General features: G+C 44.6%; 1 protein-coding gene across 3 annotated transcripts in view; it reads left to right on the forward strand.

Moving 5' to 3' along the window:
* The window catches only part of FAXC (failed axon connections homolog, metaxin like GST domain containing), a 76443-nt gene that overhangs the window by 22600 nt on the left and 33568 nt on the right, over positions 1-20275 (forward strand). For all 3 annotated transcript variants that reach the window (XR_006384199.1, XM_044245239.1, XM_044245226.1), the window contains one exon: positions 5231-5454. Coding sequence is in view for 2 of the 3 variants with exons in the window: in XM_044245239.1 (XP_044101174.1) it covers positions 5231-5454 (224 nt within the window). In the remaining variant the exon portion in view is untranslated. The remainder of the gene's footprint in view (positions 1-5230; positions 5455-20275) is intronic.

The following is a 20275-nucleotide window of genomic DNA, read 5'->3' on the forward strand; positions in this document are numbered from 1 at the left end:
GGTTATAACGAGGGAGATCTTCATCGAAACATCAGGGGTCGGCTCTTTTTTCCTGTCCTCTTGATCTTCTTTAAAAATGTTGAACAGTATTTCTTCTTCTGTTCTAAGGTAATCAGTCTTGAAGAGAGGCCTTGACCCCATTTTGCAGAACAGATCAGGAACATCAGTTGTTTAAAGGAAATGAGTATCAACTTTCTGAAAGAGGTTCTCAGAATGATGACTGAATTGTTCAGCCTCGTCTAGCTTCCAGACTGGCCCTCCCAGCCCTCGCCCTCGCCAGGTCATGATTCACAAGTCCTTGCACTGTGGGTCTGTTCTCGGTAGAGAGTGACGTGGATCTCAGAAGCAAATGGGCAGCCCCTTCTTCATTCTTCAGAGGCATTTCTCTTTCTGCTTCATTCCATTTAAATACTGTCAGCCTTTAGAAACACTGCGTAGCCATAGCTGGCTCAGAAGTGAAGCTTTTCTACATTTCAATCAATAATTCATTCTTTCAGTAAACTTAATGTGTGACTGACACCTAGTGGCCAGGTTCCATGCTGGATGGGGGGAAGCCAGGTGATAAGACGCTGTCTCGGTCCTCTGGTGACTCACAGGTGGAGGGAGACGTTGAGCCATCATAATGGTGGGTGCTGGGGGAGAATTGAAGAACTGAGGAAAGGCAGCCAGCACCTGCTGGAGTGATGAGGGAAAGGCGTTCCCAGAGGAGATGGTATCACAACCAAAGTGAGGGACCGTCAGTTGTGGGTGAAGGGGCTGGGCACCTGGGGAAGATTAGGGTGTCTAGGCAGAGGGGGCAGCATCTGCAAGAGTTCCGAGGCAAGACTGAGGAGCTTGGGCAGGCACATGGAATTCTGTGTGGCAGGTGCACAGGAGGCAGTGTGGGGGATGGGGCTGGAGAATGGCCAGCCCTTTGTGGGTCAGATAGTAGGGAGTGGGGCGGTGCACTGAGCTCAGCAGCTTGGCGGGGGGGGGGGGGGGGGGTTGGTGAATGACTCTGAGAAATAGGCTGATGGGACTAGATTTGCATTTTAGGAGCTCTTTGTAGCTGCGTACAACAGGATTTGAAATCCAGACAACTGGATTTCTGAAGGACCTTGAGGGGATGTCAGGAGACCTGCTAGGAGACTACTGTGCTCAGGGTTGAGAAATGATGAAGGGCTGAGCTACCTGCTGATTGAATTGGAGAAAAGGGCAAATTCACAGGGTGACTGACTGTCAGGAGCGCGGGATAGAGAGCAGTGAAGAATGGGTCCCGAGATTCTTTCTGGCTTGGGTGGGGAGAAGCAGATTTGAAGGGAAGGAAGATCATGAGTGCAAGTTTGGAAATATGGGTTTGTAGAGGACCCCTCAGGTTCTCTACAAAGGTGTCAGGACAAAGGTCTGGGCTGGGTATGGGTTTAGGAGTCATCAGTTTGAAGTTGTGGGTGTGAATTAGATCACACCACAAGTGCGGAGTGAGATGTAGAAAGAATAGCAATGAAAATCTTGGGAACCTGCATGAGGTGGTGGGAAAAGCAGTAGAGATGTAAGCTAAGGGAGAGCTCTTCTATGAAAGACACAGCCAGTGTCACATGTTGCAGACTGTTCAAGAAAGAGAAAAATATGCAAAGAATGTTAGGGGTGGCTTGGTGGTTCAGTCAGTTAAGCATCTGACTCTTGATCTCAGCTCAGGTCTTGATCTCAGGGTCATGAGTTCAAGCCCCATGTTGGGCTCCATGCCCAGCATAAAGCCTACTTTATTTATTTATTTTTTAAAAAGATTTTATTTATTTATTTGACAGACAGAGATTACAAGTAGAGAGGCAGGCAAAAAGAGGAGGAAACAGGCTCCCTGCTGAGCCAAGAGCCTGATGTGGGGCTTGATCAGGAGAACTTAGGATCATGACCAGAGCTGAAGGCAGAGGCTTTAACCCTCTGAACCACCCAGGCACCCCCTAAAGCCTACTTTAAAAAAAAAAAAAAAAAAAAGAAGAAGGAATATTTATTGGATTTTTGCAACAAGGAGGTATTTTGATTTGGATGAGAGTAGTTTCCATCAAGTGTTAACAGTTTGTTAATAGTTATGGAAGGAGGTGGATTCTTGGTTGTAAGGATTGGGAAGCATGTATAAATGAGGTTTGCTGCCTGTAACAATTGCATTAAGAGCCCACGAATTACCCATTTTCTTTGGTATTTAAAGTTTGTGCCCACTTTATAGGAGTTGACCCTTACAAAGCCTAGCTGACCCTCATTTGCTTCTCTTCATTGACACTGGGCAGCAGTATTAGGCTCAGGGAGGGAAGGAGGAAAGAAATCAAGAGAAGTGTGGGAAAGAGAAGAGAGGAAGACCAGTTTCTCAGGTTACCTCTAGATGCTAAATTCCAGATCAACCCAGTATCCCTCCTTCTGTGCCCTCCATTCAACCTGTTAACGAAGATGGAGAACCTGATGCCATTGCGTTGGTGCGGTTTCCTCCAGCTTAGCTGTATGACCCAGCACAGCCACCTCTTCCTTTCCCATCTGCTACTTGAACCCATTAGCGCTCTGTCCGTCACTGCAACCTCATCCTGGGCCCATGTCCCCACTTCCTGCTCTACGGAGGAAACGGAAGTCACTAGGCAGGAGCTCCGAACCCCTCACCTCTTGTGACACTCTCTTCCTCTCTGTCTCAGAGAAAGTGGTGACTTTGCTTCTCTCTAAGCTGGCCCTTCCAGCCTGGCCTTCTCACCTTCTAACTTGCCCTTGACCTGTGGACTTCCTAATACCACCTAATACCACCTAATACCTAATACCACTCCTTACCCTAGAAACTTCCCCTCTGACAGCTTTAGCACTCTTGCTGACTTGCCATCAGCTACAAGTCCTCTATCTTGAGTCTAAATGTATCTCCGGAGTTCTCAGCCTTCTGCACGTTCTCACTTGGGGGTTCCATGGGACCTTCAAACGCAACAGCTTGATGTGTCTTTCATCATCTAAACCTGTGGTACCTGGTGTGTGCCCACCCGTATTTGTTAATGGCACTATCATCCACTCAAGTCATTGGCCTGAGAGAGAAGACTTAATCTCTCCTTATACCTAATCCATCAGTCAATAGACTCTTTTTCTCATACTCCAGAGTTTCTCCTCTGTATTCCCTGTACACCCTCCCTCCCATCGCCCTAGCCCTTAGGTCTTGCCAGAGTCTTCTAGCCAGCCTCCCTACTGGTGGTTTCTCCCTTTCCAACCCTTCCTTCACATCGCCACAAACCTGATTATGTCCCTGGTCTGCTTAAAACCTTTCAGTGGTCCATCTTTGCTTCCAAAATAGAGTTCAGCACCCTTTGTCTCAGGCCCAGCCAGATCTGGTCCTGGCCCACTCTTCGGGTCTCTGCACAGGCGTCCCATGTCATCCAGCTGGTGTTCTTCACGCACATCCTTCCCCCTGCTCTGACTGGTGAGCTTCTGCCCATCCCTTGGGATCACTTAATGCTTATGGTGAAACCTGTGTCATTCGTCTACAAAGAATGTCTCTTTTTTCACATCAACCTGTCAGTTTAGAGCCACCACATTCCTCATTTTTACTCTTTAGATGCTTCCTGGATGCTCTTATGACCTGGTCATGCTTATTTTGGGAGAATTTAGTTTTATTCTTGGTTCATGGACTTGCAAAATAATCAAGGATGGCCTAGGTCTTCTACCGTGCCTTTTAATCCAGTATAATTCAAATCAAAGTACTAAATTGTTCTAATGGAATGTGAAAACTGATACCTTAATTACTGCAGGTTTAAAAAGAAGAGCAAATAGGAAAGTATTCAGTTTGCATGTTTATAAAGAATTTACTAGAGTAAATATGAGATCTTTTATGTCAAAGGATCCATTGACTTCTCTTCTCTTCCATAGTGCAGAGAATTGTGTTGAAATTGGTTGTAGGACTTCTCAGTAAAAGTCAGGAATGCCTAAAAACTTTCAGAGAAATCTTCTGTTTATTCTTTTCTTTTCTTTTTTTAATAGAAGAAAGAACAGAGGAGAGAGTAGAACCATATAAAATGATCAACATTTCAGGGACTTTTTTTTCTTTAAAGAATTGAGGTGGAAAATAGCTATAATTTATTATAATTCCTTGTGTTTTCTCTGTAAAAATATTTTTCACCCTTCTAATTTTTTTGAAGTGGCCCTTTTGCTCAATGAACTAACACTAGGAGGTGAGACGACTCTCAGTACATCTTTTATTGCTCGTTATGGGGAAAAACTAAAATATCTTCTGTAGACACTCCCACAGCTACATTTTTCTCAGCCTTCAGTAGGACACCCTTTTAATTTCTGTCCACCAGCACTATCAGCACTATGAGGAAACATAGGAACATTCCTGCAATTGCGTATGTTCCGAGCCCCAAATCGGCCAAGGCTCAAGGGTGGTGGTGGCCAGCAGCCCACGGGTCGCTGCTCAGCTTCTCTGCGAGTCCCATGGCAATATCTGGACCAGAGAGGTGGCCACAAGCATCGCCCAGATGGGAAAAATGACTCAACGGAGTTCCTTCCGTCTTTGTATTCACTTTAGAGTCCTGGAGCACAAACTGAAACCATTCTCCAGACTTTCTGGAGAGCAAATCAAAAAAATAATATTTGTAATTTATATAGTTTATACTAACCTTGGACAGGTATATCTACTCCCTAATCCTCTGCCAAGCAGGCAAGAGTTTTCTTTTTTAAACAAATCTTTGATATGGTAAAATCTAAAATGCATACACAAATTGTTTCAAAAAAACCCCCAAAGATGCAGCTTAATTAATGAACACAGAGCATATCCCTGCATAACCATTCCTCAGATCAAGCAAGAGAATGAAGCCAGCCCTGCAGTCACTGTGCCTCCTTCCTGGTGTCCCCACAGACCTGCACAGTCCTGCCTCAGAACCTCTGGAAGGTTTTCTGTGGCGTTGTTTTCTGTGGGGTTGCCTAAGAGGATCCAGAAGCCAGCCTTGGGAGGTGGGGGGCGGTGTGGATCTGAGGGTGGGGGCCAGGAGAGGTTTGGTTTGGTGGAATTGTGGCATGGCATCGGTATCTGGATTTGTTCTAGTTTCTCTTACAGACCCGGAGTCTAGGCATTGGCCGGAAGCTGTTGTGACATCTGCCATGCAGAGACTGCTCTTTGTAAAAGCCGCTCTTGCTCATTTCCTCCCGTGTGCCCACTTCGGTCGCACTCTCTGGAAATGGACTCAGGAGCTGATGTGTACCTAATGCCCAGTAGTAACCTGTTTCCACACAATTCCAGGACGTTAGCTTATTGCCAGTGGGTGGACAATCTCAATGAGACCCGGAAGATGCTCTCTCTTAGTGGTGGCGGTCCCTTCAGTAACCTGCTGAGGTGGGTCGTGTGCCACATAACGAAAGGAATTGTGAAGCGCGAGATGCACGGCCACGGCATTGGCCGCTTCTCAGAGGAGGAGATTTACATGCTGATGGAGAAGGACATGCGGTCCTTGGCAGGGCTTTTGGGTAACGTACCACACCTTCTATTCTCTATTTTCTGTCCGCACCTTTTTTGCATGATCCTTAAAGCGCTCCTCGTTGGCTGATTTGAAGTCTTATTTTGGTTGGTTTCTTTGCTTCCTCGTGTAGGTGGCAGCCCCACCATTTAACCCGACCCCCTAACTTTCAGGAGCAAGAATCTGTGTCCTCCGTCCCTAGTGCCAGCCCAGCCCGTGTGGCGAGGACACGGGCGGGCTGCGGGCTCACCGGCAGGCAGCGCCGCGGGCCGCTGGGGAGGCCGTGGGAGCCGCGGGTGGTTCTTAGCCGGGAAGTTCTTCGGATTATGACAGGCCTGGGTGGAAGGGCTGCTTGTGAACGCCTCTGCTGGAGGAGTCCCGGGGTCTCCACGGCCATCTGGCTGCTGCGAGCGCAGGCAGCGCCACTTCTGACCCGCTCCGCGGACACCTGCCGCGTGTCATTTCTCACGCCTGTTTCCGTTGGTGATCTCGGTGCTCTCCTTCCCAGCGCGTTGTAACGCTTCTGATTTTGCATTTACGGCACACAGTGGGTTTCGCTGTGCCTGGAAACCGCTCGAGGTGGAGGAGGAGGAGCCCCGGAGCGGCGTATGTGTGGGCGGGTGAGCAGAGGTCGGTGTCCTTGCTCCCCTCATTGGCTGGGCTGATGTGACTCTGTGCTGATGGGACTCTGTTCTGGGCCGAGCGCGAGTCTCAACTATGTCAGTTCAAGAACACATTGTTTGAATTCAGAGGCTTCGGTGTGGGAAATGATGGTTTCTCCTGGGGACATCTAAGTCTAGGGAGCCAAGCCCTCTGTGTGACCAGCTGTGTGACCTGGTCCCTTGGGACGGCGTATTTTGGGGTTTCACTAACTTTCTTTTGGCCTTCTCATCTCCCTTCTAGGGCACATCACGTTCCTTACCTTCTGGGGGGGGCTTGGGGGTCAGTTTTGTTGAAGCCCATGGAGCCTCCAGGAACTGTGGGCTGTGCTAGGTCGATCCTGCCCCCTCTCCTCCAGGGTGACTGGCTCCTTCCCTTTTCTGCACTCCAGGTGCTTCCTGGACCTGGAGTTACCACCCACCCCAGCCCCCCGTCCCTGGCCTACAGGAAGAGAGCCCAACAGCATATACAGCTCTCTGCCAGCTTTGTTTGGGGGAGGGGGTTGATGCTGTCCAGACCGTCTGGTGCTTTCTAGGCCCTGCCTGACATAGATATGGAATTGGCCTTAAGTTCACCTCGTTCCCGTGGAAACGGCCCTGGACTTGCAGCCTCTTGGAGCAGGCCTGCCGTGGGCCCTTTTCTCCTTCGGAAGTGCTCTACCTGCTCGCAGCTTCCTTTCCAGCTCACGCTGTGGGGAGCCCCAGCAAGCCAGGCACTGAGCCCTCAAAGTTAAGCCAGAGGTTATGCAGTAAAGTGCTGCCCTTCTCCAAAAAGTTCACAATGTTGTTTCCTTAACCAGGAGCGGGTGAGCATCACTTTTCTGGAGCACTTCCGGTCGGGAGAACCAGGGAGCACGGGGTAGCGATTCTCTGATACTTAAATGACTTAGCAAAGTGCTTCTTTCCCAGTTACCTCCCATCTCCCAGAGGGGAGGTAGAGCAATTGTTGGCAGCTGGGTTGGAGACCTGGCAAGTATTCCAAATACCATCAAGTCTAAATCATTTCCTGAGATGAGAAATTGATTGGGCTATTTGAAAAGCAGGAGTCCACTGGAGTTCTCTACCATGCAGAAGCTCAGGGAACAGTCTAGGCTCTCATGAGAAGCACTTTTGCTGCCTTTGGGGAGGGATAGGCTCTTGAGCTGAACATCAGAGGTTTTCTTACTAAATGAGACAAAAGTGTTACCTCCCCCCTCACCTGGAAATGTAGCTTAACTTTTAAGGCCCAGATGCCTGAGAGACTCAAAATGCATAATGACTTTTTGTTAAGTATTTCAAGATTTGGGGAAATTGTCTAGGGAGGTATTTGAGTCATCAGGATAAATTAATTATTGCTGTTTCAGTTCAACTGACTTCAAGGATTGAAGACCTTCTTTGGGGCCAGTGCTGGGGAATACAAAAGTGAATAAGAGATGGTCCCCACTCTCTGGCAGTTTCCTCTCCAGCGGGAGAGACAAACTTATAAACCAGGAATAGGTGAATTGTGGCCCATAGCTGGTGGCCTGTTTTTTCTGTTTGTTGTTGTTGTTGTTTTGTTTTTTCAATGGCCTATGAGCTAAGAATTATTTTTATATTATTAAACTGTAGGGAAAAAATGCAACAGAGATGAAATATGGCCCAGAAAGCCTAAAATATTTACCATCTGAAGCTCCATAGAACTTTGTGGATCTCTGCTCTAAACGAATACCCATGTTCAAGTTGGGCTGTGACGGGTTTCATGACAGAGGTCTATGCTTGGTGCCCTGGAGACAGCAGGGTAGGGTGAAATGGCAGGGAGAGCTTGGGAGGGCCAGAGAAGAGGCAGCAGGCGTTTTGGCCCCAGAAAATAAACAGTTGTCCCAAGGAAGAAAATAGGGAAGAACCATCTGGGCAAGTCATGAGAAAAATGGTTACAGGTGAGAGACATTTTGGAATCACAGTTGAAAGGAAGGTTAAAAGGTAGTTTGGGACCGTATTATAAAAGGTAATAATAACACTGAGATTCTTCGTCATAAGAAAATACGGAGAGGGTGCCTGCTTTTGAGTATTAGAGAGAAAGAGGCATGTTTGTGATTTAGAAAAGTGGCTCTGTTGGTGTCATAGCAGATGACTTGGGCCTGAAGGGGTGGGTGTTAAGAGAGACTGAAGATAGGCAGCCCATTTCTTTGGATGTAGTTTAAAAAATTGTGATGAAATTCAAATAAAAAAATAAATTTAAACAAAATAAAAATTAGTTGAGAAAGATGATACCTTAATTTTGGAAAGGAGGAGACAAAATTATTATTTATAGAAATTAAGAGCTTATGGGGGCACCTGGGTGGCTCAGTGGGTTAAGCCGCTGCCTTCAGCTCAGGTCATGATCTCGGGATCCTGGGATCGAGTCCCACATCGGGCTCTCTGCTCAGCAGGGAGCCTGTTTCCTCCTCTCTCTCTCTGTGCCTGCTTCTCTGCCTACTTGTGATCTCTCTCTGTCAAATAAATAAATAAAATCTTAAAAAAAAAAAAAAGAAATTAAGAGCTTATGTAGCTAAAATAGGGACACCTTGGTGGCCCAGTCAGTTAAGCATCTGCCTTTGGCACAGGTCATGATCCCAGGGTCCTGGGATCGAAGCCCCATGATGGGCTCAGCAGGGAGCCTGCTTCTCCCTCTCCCTCTGCCTGCTTCTTCCCATGCTTGTGCAATCTCTCTCTGTCAAATAAACAAATAAAATCTCAGAAAAAAGAGATTATGTAGCTAAAATAATAGAGAATCAAAATTATGGTTAATGAGGGAGTTCAGTAATTTTACAAAGTTACAGACATCCAGATGGTCAACAAGCACATGAAAAGATGCTCAACATCACTTGTCATCAGGGAATGCAAATCAAAACTACAGTGAGATATCACCTCACACCTGTCAGAATGGCTAAAATTAACAACACAGGAAATGGCAGATGTTGGTGAGGATGTGGAGAAAGAGAAACCTTCTTGTACTGTTGGTGGGAATACAAATTGGTGTGGCAATTGTGGACATCTGTATGGAGGCTCCTCAAAAAATTAAAAATAGAACTACCCTTTTTTTAAAAAAAAGATTATTTATTGAGAGAGAGAGAGAATGAACAGTGGAGAGGGGCAGAGAAAGAGAGAGAGAGAGAGAGAGAGAGAAGCAGACTTCCTGCTAAGCTGGAAGACGGATGCGGGGCTTGATCCCAGCACCCCGGGATCATGACCTGAGCCAAAGATGGACACTTAACCAACTGAGCCACCCACATACCCCCAAATAGAACTACTCTACGATCTAGAAATTGCACTACTGGGTATTTGCCCCCAAAATACAAAAACACTAATTTGAGGGGATACATGCACCCTTATGTTTATTGTAGCATTATTATAACAGCCAAACTATGGAAGCAGCCCCAGGATGAATGGATAAAGAAGATAAATATATTATAAATAGTGGAATATTATTCAGCCCTAAAAAAGAGAATGAAATCTTGCCATTTGCAACCCATCAGTAAGAGCTAGAGAGTATTATGGTAAGTGAAATAAGCTAGTCAGAGAAAGACAAATACCATAGGATCTAACTCACATGTGGAATTTAAGAAACAAAACAACAAGGAAAGGAAACAAAAGAGAAAGACAAACCAAGAAACAGACTCTTAACTATAGGGAACAAATTCATGTTACCAGAGGGAAGGTGGGTAGGGGGATGGAGAACATAGGCGATGGGGATTAAAGATAAATTCATCCTGATGAAATAAACCAAAATAAAATGGCAAGAAGTTTACAAAGTTACAAACATGTAAATCTCGATATCTCAAATAACTGATTAGGAAATATTAAAAGTTTCCATTTATAATGATAAAAAATCAAAATATTAGAAATATGTATGAGAAATATGCATGTATCAGGTCCTACAGAAATAAAATTGGATAGTTCTAATAAGAGATAGAAGGTTTTTTAGAAAATGGGGAGTATACCCTCGTTTATCCATTGGCGAGTGATTCGAAAGTATACCCTTGTTTATTCATTCAAGAGCCAGAGGTCGAACCTAGCTCTGTCACTTCATAGCTCTGCGACCTGGGGCAAGTTTCTGAACTTCTCTAGGCCTTAGTTTCCTTATGTGTAAAATGGAGACAATAATGGTGAAAAGAAAAGTAGCACATGTAAAGTGCTCAGAATAGTGCCCGGCAGGTAGTAAGCAATCAAGTAACAGGCAAGTGTAAAACACAACTGTGATGAGGGCAGGAAGCAGAGGTTCATGGTGCTGTGGGTGCGGATAATGCGGGGAGGGTGGCCCAGTGGTCAGTGTTAGCCTCTCTTCGCTTCAGCATGTTTCCATGGCCCCTTGGGGTAGGTGTATACGTTGGAAGCCGAAGTAATGACCAGTAGTGGATGCCTGACTTTCACCTTGTGCAAGAAGTGTATAGACTATTTCTATCCCCTCCCAACAAGGTGAGAATCAGAAAAGCATGGGGGGGAAAAAAAAAGAAAAAGAAAAGAAGCAAAGCATGACGTAAAAATTCAGTACAGAAAGGCCAGGTTTTGGGGAGGCCTTGTGAGGCCATGTGAGGGAGGGATTTCGCATCTTGGGCTCCACTGTTTAAGTTATCCCGACTTATGTTGTTAGGATAACCACAGTTGCCCTCTTGGTACACATCTTTCTAATATTTTTATGTGTAATTTTAAATCATATAGATATAGTTGTATAAACATACACATACACATAATTTTCCAACCTGTCTTTTCCTTCATATATTGCAAGTGTTTTTTTCTATACCATATGTTGCCCTGTGCCTGCTCTCACACTTGAGGCCATAAAAACTGACATAAAACTCATCAGCCTTCTGCCTCTTTTGTATTTCTGTGCTATCATTAATCCTGAGTCTGCAGCTATGAACTTGAAGTGGAAGGGAAATAAGACAGAATGAATATAAGAAGATAAGAATGCAGCGGGGTCCCGCCTTAGCACTGAGATCCCCAGCTGTGATTGTGTGATAGGAGATTAAAGTAAGAAAAAAGATGGACTCTGGTACCCAGTCAGAGTAATGGCACCCATTTGGCAGATGAGGAAACTGAGGCACAGAAAGGTTGAGTGACTTGCCCACAGTTACACAAACAGCAGAAAGAGATGTTGGTGACCAAGTAGGGCATAGGCCTGAGCTGCTGCCTGATGGACATATTGTTGCAAACGTTTATAAAATGGCAAGACTTGTGAGAATTACCACCCGGAGAAGTACTAGGTGAAACGAGGGCCCTTTTGTGGGGGAGACTAATGTGGTCACAGGGGTTATGCAGGACTTCTTTGAGGACATGGCAGTTCCAGACTCTGAAAGATAAGTGGAGTTAGGCAGACGTGTGTGTGAGGAGGAATGGGGTGGGAAGTGAGACCAGCATGGAACATGGAAGGGACATCACCTGTGAAGATCTGACATGAAAGGCAGCTGGAAGCCTTCAAGGAATGAAATGATGGCTTGTGTGTGAGTAACTTTGTGCGAACCGAAGTGTGGCATGAGGTAGAGGTAGGCAGGGGCTAGATCACACAAGTCTTCTGTATCACTTAAATAATCTTGGTCTGTCTTCTAACAACAACAGAATCTGTCAGAAGTTGAAATTAGGGAAGCGACATGACTTTATTTATATATAATGCGCTAGAGGGGCCACGGGTGGGTTTGGGGGCCCAGTGAGGAGGCTGTTGAAAGGTAAGATGGTGTTGTGGATTACAGTCCTGGTGGTAGAGTTGGACCTACCATGATGGTTTAGAGCTATATTCTAGAGACAGAGTTGACTGCAGTTTGGTGACTTGATATATGTGTGGGGTGGGGTGGGGGGAGAGGCAGTGATGGAGAGGGCAGGGGTAAGGAATAACCAAGTTCTTGACATGAACAGTTAGTACACAAAGTAGCCATTCATAGTTGGAGAATGCTGGAGTAGAGAGGAACATCATGAATATCAGGTGTGGGTCTGCTGAGTCTCAGATCCCTGTGAGACAGACACGAGTGGAGACAAAGTGTATGATAAGGGCACCCCTTTTTCCCCCTTAACTCATTAAATTTTTTTAAAAAAGATTTTATTTGAGAGAGAAGCGCAAGAGCATGTGGGCGGGGGAGGGGCAGAAGGAGGAGGAGAAGCAGGCTTTCTGCTTAGCAGGAAGCCCAGGTGCAGGGCTCAATCCCAGGACCCGGACATCAGGACCTGAGCCAAAGGCAGATGCTTAATTGACTGAGCCACCCAGGTGCTCCATTAAAAAATTTTTTTTTTGGAAGATTTTATTTATTTATTTGAGAGAGAGAGAGAGAAAGAGAGAGCATGAGTGGGGGAGGAAAGGTGCTTTTTTGAACTGGTATAGAAAAGGCAAGTTAATTTAGTAAATGGTGTTGGGACACGTGACTAACCATTTGTTTTATTTTTTTTTAATTTTTTTAATTTTTTTATTTTATTTTATTTTTTTAAAGATTTTATTTATTTATTTGAGAGAGAGAGACAGTGAGAGAGAGCATGAGCGAGGAGAAGGTCAGAGAGTGAAGCAGACTCCCCATGGAGCTGGGAGCCTGATGTGGGACTCGATCCCGGGACTCCAGGATCACGCCCTGAGCCGAAGGCAGTCGTCCAACCAACTGAGCCACCCAGGCGTCCCCATGACTAACCATTTGGAACAAAATATGTACAGCCCTCCTGACTTTATGTCATATATCTGAATAAATTCCAAATGGATCAAGCATTTAAATATAAAATATAAAACCATAAGGGTGTCAGGATAAAATATGGGAAAACTTTTATATAATCTTGAACTTGGTAAAGTTTTTCTAAATATGGTACCAAAGGGAGAAGTGACAAAAGAAAAGTTGAATTGCTAGATTTCTTGAGACAAAACCACCTGGATGTCAATAATCACCATAAATAAGGTTAAAATTGAAATGGAAAGCTGGAAAAATGTTTGCAATCTGTGACAAAAGAATTAATGTTACTATATGAAGAACTATAAAAATCTAACAAAGTGAATACTTGGAGAAAACTGGACAAAAGACATAAGAGAATTTGCAAAAATGACACACGATGAGTAAATATATGAAAAATGTTCAACCTCTTTAGTAATCAGAGCAGTGCAAATTAACAAATGAGGCACTACTCTGTCAATCAGATGGGCAAAGTTTTTTTTTTTTTTTAATGTGGTGTATTGGTGGGGTTATGAAGGAGGCATTGGCATTCTCTACTGATGGAAATAAAAACTAGGACATACTTTCTGGAGTTGAGTTTCACAGTTCTAAAAGTCATAACATTTTACATATTTACTTATTAAATAATTAAAAAAATCAGGAATCAAAGCTTTGAACCTTAACAAGAACAAATAGGGAGAAATGTCAAGTTCTGTACTTAGGTCCCCCAATTGAATTGCACAAATACAGGGTGGGGGAGAGACATGTGAAAAAGAGACTGCGGGATTTTAGTGGTTTTCAGTCTCTGAATGTCACCAAGTGTGATAAGCTGTCAAAGAAACTAATCAAAACCTAACCTGTTTAACGCAGCATCCTGTCTATAGATTTATCTATGAGAAGGATTATAATACTGAAACTTTGCGATCTTAGCAGTTATGAATAATATGGGTTTTCTAACTGGAGTCCCTGGTTTTTGTTTACGATGATAATGGAAAACCGAAGTTATTTTAAGCACTTGCTGTTCTCTTTCCCACCCTTTTCTCCCCACTTCTGTTGTTAACTTTCACTTCTTTCCTCTGGTGGGGGCGGTCTGAAGGTTTAACCAAGGCAGAATACATATAAATTAGTTTATTTTTAGGTGCCCACTTGCGGATTGTTTGTGAGTAATTTGCATTCTCTAGAATGGATTTCATCAGTTCTCTTTGGTACAGACATACCTAAAGAAATTATTATTACTTCAAAGGATTTTCTAAAGAGCTAAGCCTTGAGCTCTGGTATCAAGAGTTGGTAGTCCAGTGGACTAAGATTCCTAGTTTGTACAAAGCTTGAGACAAACAAAGGGCTTTTTAAAGGGTACAAAGTTAAATGACAGCAAGGAGAAGGTCAAAACACTGGACTCATAGTTTGCTTCTAAATAGGTAAGAATTGAAATCTAAACTAGATGAGAAGGTCTCAAGAGAGCACTACAGTATTTTCACGCAACTAAAAGACTAACAAGCAAACTAATTATTTGAACGTGATTTTTGTATTAGTTACACACAAAGTGTAATGTTAGGGTCTTGGGAACGAAAGATGAGTAAAAATGGTGTCTACCTTGAAGATCCTTATAAACCAGTAGCACTCAGGTCTCTGGGTCCAAACAGTGTCCTAGGACATGAAAACTTTTCCATGTGATCCTGGAATTTTGAGTGTAATCCTTCAGAAATGGGAAGAATCGGATCGTGTCAGAAGATAGAGATAGGAAATTGTCCCTATTTCCAAAAGGGGAGGGAGAGGTAGTTTCCGATAGTGAAATAAAATACTAGAGTGAATTATTAAATAGATGGTTACTTTTCACCAAGAATGATCTTCATTCATTGTGAATAAATCATACCAGAAAGTGACTACTTTGTCTTCTTGAGTTGTTGGACTTACTAATTGGATACACCGTGTCCTGATTTATTCAAACCATTGGATACCATCTCTCAGGATATTTTTGTGGGCAAGATGGCTGGTTTCCAGAGGGGGCTTCCATGGGTGCATACGATGGCACCAGGGTCCGTTGAGTGCTCTGGTGAGGAGGAGAGGAAGCCTTAGCAGGTTGGACTCTCTTCACCCCTGTTTTACCTAGAACAGCTCCCTTGTTATCTGTTTATATCTTGGAAATCTGTTGCATTTTGGTTCGATAGAGAACTTTCCCTACCGAAGAAGAAAAATTAAAAGCCCCCAGATTAGCTAGTGGATTTGTAGCTGATGGAGTGACTCTATCTTTACAGTGAGGATCGAGGGCTTGATGTCACTTAAAGAGAGCTCTCCAGGGACTCTGCTCTTGACTTTTCTCAATGACCAGTTGCCAACTTCAAAGACATGCTTAGTGGTTTTTTCAATGACTCTAGGTGGAAGGATAACTGAAAACCTGGTTGGGAAAATCAGGAATCTAAGCTTTGAACCTTAACAGGAAGAAACCTAATAGGGAGAAATGTCAGATTCTGCACCTAGCCTGTTTAATGCAGTGTAGAGTTTCAATTGAAAGTTGGTTCCTTAAGGAAACCTTTCTGGACCTTTCTCCCCGTGTGTCAGTCAAACCTGTTTTTTGCCCCAGGCACGTGGTGCTTTCTTCCTCCAAACACTCCTTGCACCTTCTTTTAATGGTTTGGTTTGACTGTCTCCTCAGCGGGACTGTGCCAGGCCTGGTGCACTGGTTTCTATCTCTAGAGCGTGACGCAGTGCCCGGCACACATTAGGCACCCAGCAAGTGTTTGTGGAACAAAGGAGTTCAATGTTAAGTTCTGGGATCCATTTTTTAAAGGAGCTTGATCAAACTAGGGTGTATCCAGAGAACAGTGGTTAGGAAGGTGGTTCGTCTCAAAATAGTTTCATGCAAGGAAGCTGAGGATCCCGGGGGAGGGTGGTCTGCAGAAGTGCATCTGTATGGGTCATATACCCGCGTTTTTCAAATACCGGGAGTGGGTACTGACTTAGGTGTGGATGCAGCTGATGGACATATTTGGGGAAGGGGGAGGGGACAGAGGAGAGGGTGGGGTGTGTATGTGGGGGAATGACAATGGATTATAACTCAGGGTAAGGCAGCACTTTAAAACAGACCAGTCCTAAATGGGAAGGGCTTGTCTTGTGATGTAGTAGGAGTGGTTGTTCTTACTCCAAGGTGAGGTTCATGACCACCACCAGCCATCATCAACCGTCATCACAGGTGGTGAGATCTTTAGTTAGAGATGGTCGGCCTCTGGGGAGGGGAGGTTCTTCCCGTTCTGATGGTTTCATGGTTTTATATTCATTCTCTAGAGAGGAGAGCAGAGATGTTTCCAAGTTATGAAACAAGGCAGAGGCCAAAGTAGAGATCATTCGAGTTCTGGTTGGTGTCTCAGATTGTGATTTGTGTTTGGCTGCCGCTCCTGCCTTCTGCAGCCCCCGTGCTTTAAATGATCTGGGTTTACATCCCCTGTTATTGAATCTACTTTCTGAACAATGGTTGGTTCCCAATAAACCTCTCTTCGAATTTCCACTTTATTTTTGAAGTTGTTTTGATTTGAAGGCTCTTGGACAAGGGATTTGTTTTGTTTTGTTTTGAAGCAAGCTTGGGAATAGGCTATTTTAATAGCTGTTCTTCCTACCCTGTTTAATTATGTTCTGCAAACAGCTCGGCAGCACAGTAGGTGCTGAGGTCTAGGCTGGGAGCCCACTGGGCCAGACACAGCAACCACACACCTCGCCTCCCAGTGAAAGGGACAGGGTGGGGCAGGCAAGTCTTCAGGACTAGGTGCTGGAAAACGGTGGGAAGCGTCAGTTTTTATCTACCACGTAAGAGCACGTTCAGCATATGTTGAGTAACTGAGCAGAGGGCAGAGGAATAAAGACAGAGAAGTAATTTTGCCTGTCAATCTAGCTAGAAAGATAAACATGCAGATAAAAGAGGAAAATAACAGACACTAAAAAGGGAATGTTTTGGAACCTCAAAGCAGTGTTTCCTAATGGGAGTTCTACGCCCTTTCCACATGACTGGCACTGCCTAGATGATGGTGGTTCTCAGCCCTGATGGCTCATTAGAGCACCTCGGGGGCTGATAAAACACAGCTGCACAGGCCCTATGCCAGGCCAAGTAATCACATCTCTGGGAATGGGGTCTGGGGAAAGGTGTTTTTAAAACTGAACAGGTGATTCAACTGTGTCTGTAATCTGATATATAGGGCAGCGGGGGAGGTGAGAAGGGCTGGCCTGGGTGCTGGGGGGTGCTGGGAAGAGGACTGGGGAGAGGGGTAAGGACCGTGGAAGGGCCTCAAGAGGGCGCTGGGCTTTGGTCTGGGCAAGTATCAAAAGGGAAAAATCCAGGGACGCCTGGGTGGCGCAGTTGGTTGGACAACTGCCTTCGGCTCAGGGCGTGATCCTGGAGTCCCGGGATCGAGTCCCACATCAGGCTCCCAGCTCCATGCGGCGTCTGCTTCGCTCTCTGACCTTCTCCTCGCTCATTCTCTCTCTCACTGTCTCTCTCTCTCAAATAAATAAAATAAAAAAAAAAAAAAAAGGGAAAAATCCAGAACAAGCCAAGTCTGCTGGATTTTTGTCTCGAGAGTAACCCTGATTGGGTCTGTGGGCACAGGATTTCCTTCTTTCCATGTCAGAAATTTAGTAGGTTGATTTTTTATAGGGATACATTTCAGACATTTAGATACATAAAAATTTTTTTTTCCCAATCTTGAAAATTTTATTTTTTTTTTCCACATTAAAAATTTTTTTTTAAAGATTTTATTTATTTATTTGACAGAGAGAGATTACAAGTGGGCAGAGAGGCAGGCAGAGAGAGAGAGGAGGAAGCAGGCTCCCCGCTGAGCAGAGAGCCCGATGCGGGACTCGATCCGAGGACCCTGGGATCATGACCTGAGCGGAAGGCAGCGGCTTAACCTGAGCCTAACAGCATCCTTGAGACATTGTATTTTGCAACACCCCCCTAGGGCTAGTTATTTCACAGAAGAGAAAGCCCGGCCAGGGTCAGAGAGGTGAGGGGTTGGGTCTCGGGTCTCTCAGCTAATGGGACACTCTTCTTTGGCTCTAGTACAACTTCTGTGTGTTTGCCTTGGTGGCTTGTTAAGATCACACGCAGGGAGAGTAATAATTTGACTTGGAAACCATAAATTCGATTTTTACCTGTACTGATTAGATTCCAAGGAGTGTTTAAGCTTTTTACACATTCCTCCTGGAGTCCTATACTGCCCTCGGGAAGGGGAAGTGATTTCCTCTATACGTATTATCCAATAACTCTCAGCTGCTTGCAGCCCACTATTGGGCATCAACTCTTCTTTTCAGGCATCTCTCTAGTCTGGATTTCTAGGATGAGGGCAGAGGAGTGGCTGGCCAGGGGCTGGCGGGGCCAGACCCTGCTCATGGCAGTTGTGCCCGCACAGGATCTAGGCAGTTGGGACCCAGACTGTGGCTTGTTCCTTTTCCATTTTCATTGTGGCTGTCTCAGTGGGTATAAATATGTTGGTTATTCATAAAAACAACAACAAAAAAAAGGACTTCTAGCACAACACAATTAAATGCTAATGAGTACCAAGTGTTTAGAAATCTTTGTGGCTTATTTCGCAGCACAGATTGGTTGGTATAAATCTGACGGAAGCAACCTGATCTCTATCCTGGGGGCATTCTGTCTGTTTCTTTCTCTGAGAGAGGTCTTTGACTTTGTGTTTAAAATATCAGGGTTCCAGTTCCTGAATGATTAGAATAAAAGAATGAAAAATTCGCAAGATAGCGCCCTGTGGATAACAGGCTTTTAAAATCTTCACCAGCACACGTCCTTTCCTCGTGTTGCCAGATACGGAAGCCTTTCCGCATTGTGTTCTGTTTGGGCTGATTTTTGCCTGGATAAAATTCACTGAGTAGACTGCCTAACTCAGGGAGGAATTACAGAACAATGATGGCCTGATGTATCGTAAAAATTAAGTCCTTGGTGAATCCAACCACATTTTTATTTAAAATTTTCAATTTGTATGAAAAAGACTAATCAGCATTTAAAACTTTAGGAAAAAATGGAGGTATCTTTCATCATTCTGTCATCTAACTCAGTAACGATTTTCTATTTCCCTGCATCTTCTATATGCATATTTTTTAGAAAATATCATTTCTGATGGATACATATCTTTGTATTTTGCTCATTCTTTTAAAGCAAATGCTGAAATGTGCTTTACTTTTGAGGAATTATTTACTTTAAATAGACTCACAGGAGTGAAATTACTGGGTGAAAGATTATGAACATCATTAGGTTTGTTTCTAGGCATTGCCATGTTTTTTTCCAAAAGAGAAGCACAGGTTTACAAAGTGACCAGTAAAAGTCTGAGCTACCGGTTTCACTGAAGGCTTACCAGTAATTGTTCTGATTCCTAAAGAAAAAAAAAAAATCATTTACCACTTTACTCATTATAAACTGTTATCTTCAGTTTAGTCTGTATTCTGATTCTTTAATCACCTGTAAGAAATATTTTTTCTTTTTATTTTTCCTAATTGTTTCTTATGTGAATCAGCTGTTCCAATTTTTTGTCCATTTTTCTACTGAATTTGAGGTTTCCTTTAAAATGTAATTGATCTATTTATATCTCACTGAGTTCTACTCTCAGTGATGTCTGAGGCAAATATTTTCTCCATCTCACTTGGAATCTTAAAGATGTATGCATGTGGACAGTCTGACTCATGGTTATCCTCGGCCATCCTGACCCCACTGTAGGCATCCGCGGTGCTTGTGTGGGTGCTTGTCCAACTCCTCCCAGTCCCGAACCCAACCCTGCAGGAACCTCTGCTCCTTTCACTGAGCTTCCAGCCTTTTCCTCGAGGCCGGCTTCAGACCTGGGGCTGTTGACTTCCGACCAAGACCCCAGAGTCTGCTGGAGCACCCTGTGTAGCCCACCTGCCTCCCACACTTGATTACTGCCTGCCTCTCAACCTCAGGCTTCTTTCTCCTTCAGGTTCTCCTCACCCTGCCATTTTGTTAGCCCCTACTTCCCCGTTTACTTCGCTTTCACTCAGCCTAGCGTGTGATCCCTCATGGAAGCTATTCTCATCCCTAGTGGCCCCCATTGGCTCACCTTCCCCAGCTAGCAGTGCTCCAGGTGGCCTGGTCAGCCTCGCTCTATGGAGTCCTGCCCCCTCCCTTCCTTCTTCAGGAGTTTGAGTTCAAATTCTTTCTTTCCTGTCTTCAACCTTTATTTCTTTACAGATTGCTCCTACTTACCATATAAGTCTCTCCCTCCCTTAAAAACACCACTCCAGTTCTGTCCTGTCTCTTGCCTTCCCTTCACACAGTTTATCTGAAAAGCCACAAGTCACACTCACTTCCCATTCACTCCTAGCCCCTGCCCCACAGTTGCTCTTGAAAGGGTAAAGAACAACTTGCCTGTTCATCAGATCTGCTTAAGAGCCTTATTTTTATGTCCGTTTTTATTTTGACCTTTTGGAAGTGGGAAATGTCAGCCTGAGGGAGAGGCTGAGAAGGCTCTCTCTCCTGCTACAGGCTAAGGGAAATAAGTTTTTTAGGTGTGTTGAAGAACAAAGGATTGGGACGTCTGGGTGCTGC

The sequence above is a fragment of the Neovison vison genome, chromosome 1 (assembly GCF_020171115.1).
Source record: "Neovison vison isolate M4711 chromosome 1, ASM_NN_V1, whole genome shotgun sequence".
Classification (NCBI taxonomy): domain Eukaryota; kingdom Metazoa; phylum Chordata; class Mammalia; order Carnivora; family Mustelidae; genus Neogale; species Neogale vison.